At 39.4% G+C, this 5,439-nt stretch overlaps 1 protein-coding gene across 1 annotated transcript; it reads left to right on the forward strand.

Moving 5' to 3' along the window:
- Positions 1–1,604: 1,604 nt before the first annotated feature.
- cyp1a (cytochrome P450, family 1, subfamily A) lies at positions 1,605–5,257 on the forward strand. Its single transcript, XM_086314508.1, has 7 exons — positions 1,605–1,716; positions 2,108–2,970; positions 3,062–3,188; positions 3,287–3,376; positions 3,595–3,718; positions 3,890–3,976; positions 4,218–5,257. Exons 2-7 carry the CDS (start codon positions 2,131–2,133, stop codon positions 4,513–4,515), a joined length of 1,566 nt encoding a protein of 521 aa, XP_086170634.1. The 5' UTR covers positions 1,605–1,716; positions 2,108–2,130; the 3' UTR covers positions 4,516–5,257.
- The last annotated feature ends 182 nt before the right edge of the window (positions 5,258–5,439 follow it).

Here is a 5,439-nt window from a genome sequence, read left to right on the forward strand (position 1 = left end):
CAACATTTGCCTCCAATCACGTCGTAGTTGAACAAATATTCAGAATATTACATGTTTCGTATAATTAACTAATTAGCACTAATACACAGGCCTAAAAAATAAAATGTATATCTGTCTGTTGAATAACCGTTAAATTGCTTTGTGATGACATTGTGATTGTACGTTAAAAACACAACTAGTAAGTTGATTGTAAAAGCAAACGTATACAATTAGGTCATGTTGAAAAAGGTCATCTATATTCTGATCATAAGTCCCCGAGAACTTTATAGTAACACATTTTGACATCTGTGATCACACAAACTGAAGATCAGTGAAATGTAAAGTGCAGGTTGCGTTCTGTGCGGGATTCTTGCTTAGAAGCAAGTGAGGATAGTTTAAGAGTTCAGACTTTTAAATCTTATTAACACTTAATTCTACAAGTTTTTCTTTATAACAAATCTCATGCAGACGTATAATAGTAAAGACTATATATATTTTAAGGGAAATAATTAATCAATATACTTATACACTTGCAGGGTGGGGGCAACTTTAAAAAGCTTCACTTCTCAAATGAAGTTATTATTAAAATGCAGTTGTTAACCCCTAAATTACACTGTGTTCTGTGTAATTATATACTGAAAGAATAAAAGTGGTGACAATAAGATATGAATACTGAACGTATCTGTCCCAGCGCTCGAGCAGTGAAACCTAACTGCTCTCCCTCCCTCCCTCCTTTCCTCTCTCCCTCCCCTCCAGCATCCCCTTCAAAGGAGAGGTGAGGGCTTGATCACTGTGCTCTCACGCAACTGGTCAATCTTTAACTCCAGCGGAGAACTAACAGGTACAAGCACGCAATGGCATCTGACTGTTTTATCAGGACTTAAAGCCGTCTGGGAGGTTACAACTGGGGGGTTGTCACAAACGTCCGTTCTAACTCCAAATGTTTTAAGCATGACGAGGTCCTTCTGTAGTTCAATAAGTTATCATCTTTAGGGGATACATTTTTCATGCAAAACTGGGCTGCAATGATGTAGGTGATTTTCGACTCATTGCGCTGTCCATTCTTGCCCAGTAAAACCAATTTCACATCACGCTAGTAACAAGCTGCCCTAAATTATCGATACAAGTTACAGCGGGTTATAAGTTGGTCGAAGGAATTGCTGAGACATCACCGAGTGCTTGGGCAAGAATCACGGAGATGCAACAGCCTGCAATCATTGGCAATGAGAATAAGAACAGTATTTTTTACCGCTCAGACTGTGACACTCGAAAAACAAGCTAAATCAGTCCGAAGAAAGTTGGCACAAGGCAATGTAATCACAGATTAAAAACCGTTCTACAGTTGTGGAAGTTATAAAAAATGATTGTGCCATATGTGGCCCTAAACAAAAAATATAAACTCATATAAATGATAAAGACATGATGACTCCTCTTTGCATTTCTTATGTATTTTTTTTCCAGAACACACGCGCGCGCGCGCGCGCAGGCAGGCAGGCACGCACAGTTTTTTCTGTACTAAGTTCATTCATGACAAAAAAGGGAGGGAGAGGGGGCAGGGTACGTCACAAACAGTAGCCAATCAAGCTGTCGAGCACAGTATAAAGCAGGAGTCCATTGCCGATTTTAGGGACATCAAGAGTGTGACCTCACAACAACTCTTCCAAACATTTTACATGCACTTTGGAAAAACTACTCCAGGAATCAGAGTGCCGTTTCTCCTGCATCAGTTCATCAAAGGTAAGCTTAAAACATGCATATACAAAATGGCAAGAATGCAGCAGACTGATTTATAGGCTGACTGACTTATTAGCTGGAAGAAAAGAGAAGTGCAAAATGGAGATTATTTCTGCTAGAATAACTTTGATGCATTACTTAGTATTTTCACCTGAATCATAGACTGTAGTAATTAATTTATACCTATACACATAGGCCACTACTTTGCATAGACTACCTGTAATAAGTGCTGGTGTGCTTTTAAAAATAAAAAGCCAAATAGATACATGCAAATACACGTCAGTTCTCAGTTACTTCAAACTTTATAGTGAATGTTTTCTACATGTTGCGTAACACTTATTTCTCTCTCTCCATTGTCTACACTGCTCTAATGCACCTGCAATTTAATTTACAGGTTGAAGCCAGAAAAACGTCATCATGGCACTAATGATACTGCCATTCATTGGAGCACTGTCAGTATCACATGTTTTGGTGGCTGTGACAACAGCGTGTCTGGTCTACCTGATTATTAAGAATGCACAAAACAAGATTCCCGAGGGGCTTCAGCAACTCCCTGGCCCAAAACCCTTCCCTATCATTGGGAATGTGTTAGAGCTGGGAAATAGACCCTACCTGAGTCTCACTTCTATGAGCAAACGCTACGGTGACGTCTTCCAGATCCAGATTGGCATGCGTCCTGTGGTCGTTTTAAGTGGTAATGAAACAGTTCGACAGGCTCTCATCAAACAAGGGGACGAGTTTTCAGGCAGACCTGACCTGTACAGCTTTCGCTACATCAATGATGGCAAGAGTCTGTCTTTCAGTACAGACCAAGCTGGCATTTGGCGTGCCCGCAGAAAGCTGGCCTACAGTGCCCTGCGTTCTTTTTCCAACTTAGATAGCACAACCCCAGAGTACTCATGTTCCCTGGAGGAACATATCAGCAAAGAGACTGAGTATCTGATCAAAGAGCTCAACACTGTCATGAAGACCAAAGGCAGCTTTGACCCCTTCCGCTATGTCGTCGTCTCTGTTGCCAATGTCATCTGTGGCATGTGCTTTGGCCGGCGCTATGACCACCATGACGATGAGCTGCTTAGCTTAGTGAACCTCAGTGATGATTTTGTCAAGGTTGTGGGCAGTGGCAACCCAGCGGACTTCATCCCCCTTCTTCAGTACCTGCCCAGCACAAAAATGAAAAAATTTGTGAGCCTCAATGCTCGCTTCAGCAAGTTCGTTCAAAAGCTTGTCACCGAGCACTATGCCACCTTTGACAAGGTACGCCTCACACTATACAATATTATTTAGCTCATTGTACTTTGCAGAAATTACAGACATTAATTTAGATGGTCCTTAAATCCACTTTTAGGACAACATCCGTGACATCACAGACTCCCTCATAGATCACTGCGAGGACAGAAAGCTGGACGAGAATGCAAATGTCCAGATGTCAGATGAGAAGATTGTTGGAATCGTCAATGATCTATTTGGAGCTGGTAGGAGAATTATTTTCTTTGTGTTAAATGATATAATCATAAAGGAACATAACTTCGGAGAAAAAAATATTCTGACCGAACTTTTGTGTCTCTCCTAGGTTTTGACACCATCTCCACTGCTCTGTCATGGTCACTGATGTACTTTGTGGCTTACCCTGAGATCCAGAACAGGCTTTTTGAAGAAATTAGTACGTATAGTTTTTTTGGGGACATATTGTATTTCTCTTACATGATAGATTTTTGATAAAAGAACAACTAAATGATAAGAAAGTGCATCGATACATCTTGTTGCTCTCAAAGCAGAATGATTAACTGTAATTTGGTAATCACTGACAGAGTCAGAAGGTACAATGTCAATCCTCATCTTCTCGTACGCTAATATTTTATCATCTCTTTTCATTTTCAGAGGAAAAAGTAGGTCTCGATCGTATGCCTGTTTTTTCTGATCGGAACAACTTGCCCCTTCTTGAAGCCTACATCCTGGAACTCTTTCGCCATTCTTCATACCTGCCCTTCACAATCCCGCACTGGTGAGATTCATTCATTTTGTAATAAGAAAGTAAAAGGATATAGGTGTTAAATGACCTGCTAAGTATCACAGAAGACCAAAAAGATGGACACAAAACAAGGCTTTTACAGTCATAAAAATAAACGTGAAAACCTGTCATTATGCAATGAATTAACACTTTGTTGTTTTTTAGCACCACAAAAGACACATCACTGAATGGCTTCTTCATCCCCAAAGACACCTGTGTCTTCATCAATCAGTGGCAGATCAACCATGACCCGTAGGTTTCCTTTGCTACATTTTTACTTTGCCAAAACGAATGATGCAAACTGACTCATATTCAAAGCTACCCTATACTAGAGAAATACAGTAACATGTCTTTCACCAGGCCATTTTATGGATAGTTGTAAAGAAAGACAATAGTAGTCTTTATTTCCTTCCCCAAATCTGCCTAGAGATTTGTAAGCTTTCAAGCCTGTTAGCGCAATATTTTTTATTCCTCTTTTTTCTGAACCTTTCAGGGAGCTGTGGGAAGATCCATTTTCCTTCAAGCCAGAACGTTTCCTGAATGCTGATGGCACTGAGGTCAACAAGGTAGAGGGAGAGAAGGTGATGACTTTTGGCTTGGGAAAGCGACGCTGCATTGGCGAGGTCATTGCACGAAATGAAGTCTTCCTCTTCTTGGCTATCCTCATTCAAAAACTAAACTTTCAAGCTTTACCTGGAGACCAGCTAGACCTGACCCCAGAGTATGGTCTAACAATGAAGCACAAACGCTACCATCTGAGAGCCACAATGCGAGTTAAGAATGAGCAGTGAGGTTCCTTGTAATGTACAATTTGTAACTTAGTAGGTGATATAAGCTGAAGCTGTAAGGATCAAAGTTAGAATGTAAGACAATGGATATCAAATTTGGCTTATAGAGCTAATAGCATTAAAGCAAATAAGCAGAGTTTGCTTATTGCACAAGTGATGTCTAGGTCCGTGTCTCTTGTTCTGTTTTTGGTTCGCTAAGAGATACTTCTGCAAATGGCTGCTGCTTCTCAGTGAAGTTTAAGGAGTTAGTTTGTTTCTCTTGCTGTGTTGTTAGCAGCAATATAAACTGCTCCCATTCAGAAATGAAAACAAAACAACTGAACTTTGGGACAAAGCATATGTCTTACTGGGTGGATAGTTTAGTATGCTGCAACCAAACCTTTTCTACGGGACTCTGAAGTGAACATATTTTACCTTGTGATAACATTTACACATGTAAGCTAATTATTTGCATTCCATTATGCTGTGGATGTAAGACACACTGAAGCTATATCTGTATCCCAAAATGTGATTTTGAGTGAACACCAAGACTTTTGTATTTCATAATGTTGTTTTTGTTTGTTTGTTTATTTTGTTTTTAAGATCATAACATTTATATTTGCTGTGCAATTATATGACTTATCAAGACAGCATTGCGATCAATTGATTTTGGAATATATGTAATACACTTTTATATTTCAGTTGGTAATGTACAAAATGTAAGGGCATGAAACCTTGATACACAAATAAAAATGTATTTTAATTAGTTGTTCTCGTTCATCTTGACTTGGGGGAAAAAAGACCGCCAATAAATGAATAAAGAAACAAATAACACATAAATAATCACAATATAATTAGTTTTGTAGAAGAATCGTGTACATAGTGAGATTATGTGTGAGTATTGATCGTCACATGAGTGGAGACAGACACAAACAAAGCAACGTGGGA

This window comes from Aulonocara sp. 'chitande type north' Nkhata Bay, linkage group LG1 (genome assembly GCF_057382095.1).
Source record: "Aulonocara sp. 'chitande type north' Nkhata Bay isolate Kocher_YH1m ecotype deep benthic linkage group LG1, A_spYH_male_GT1.1, whole genome shotgun sequence".
NCBI lineage: Eukaryota > Metazoa > Chordata > Actinopteri > Cichliformes > Cichlidae > Aulonocara > Aulonocara sp. 'chitande type north' Nkhata Bay.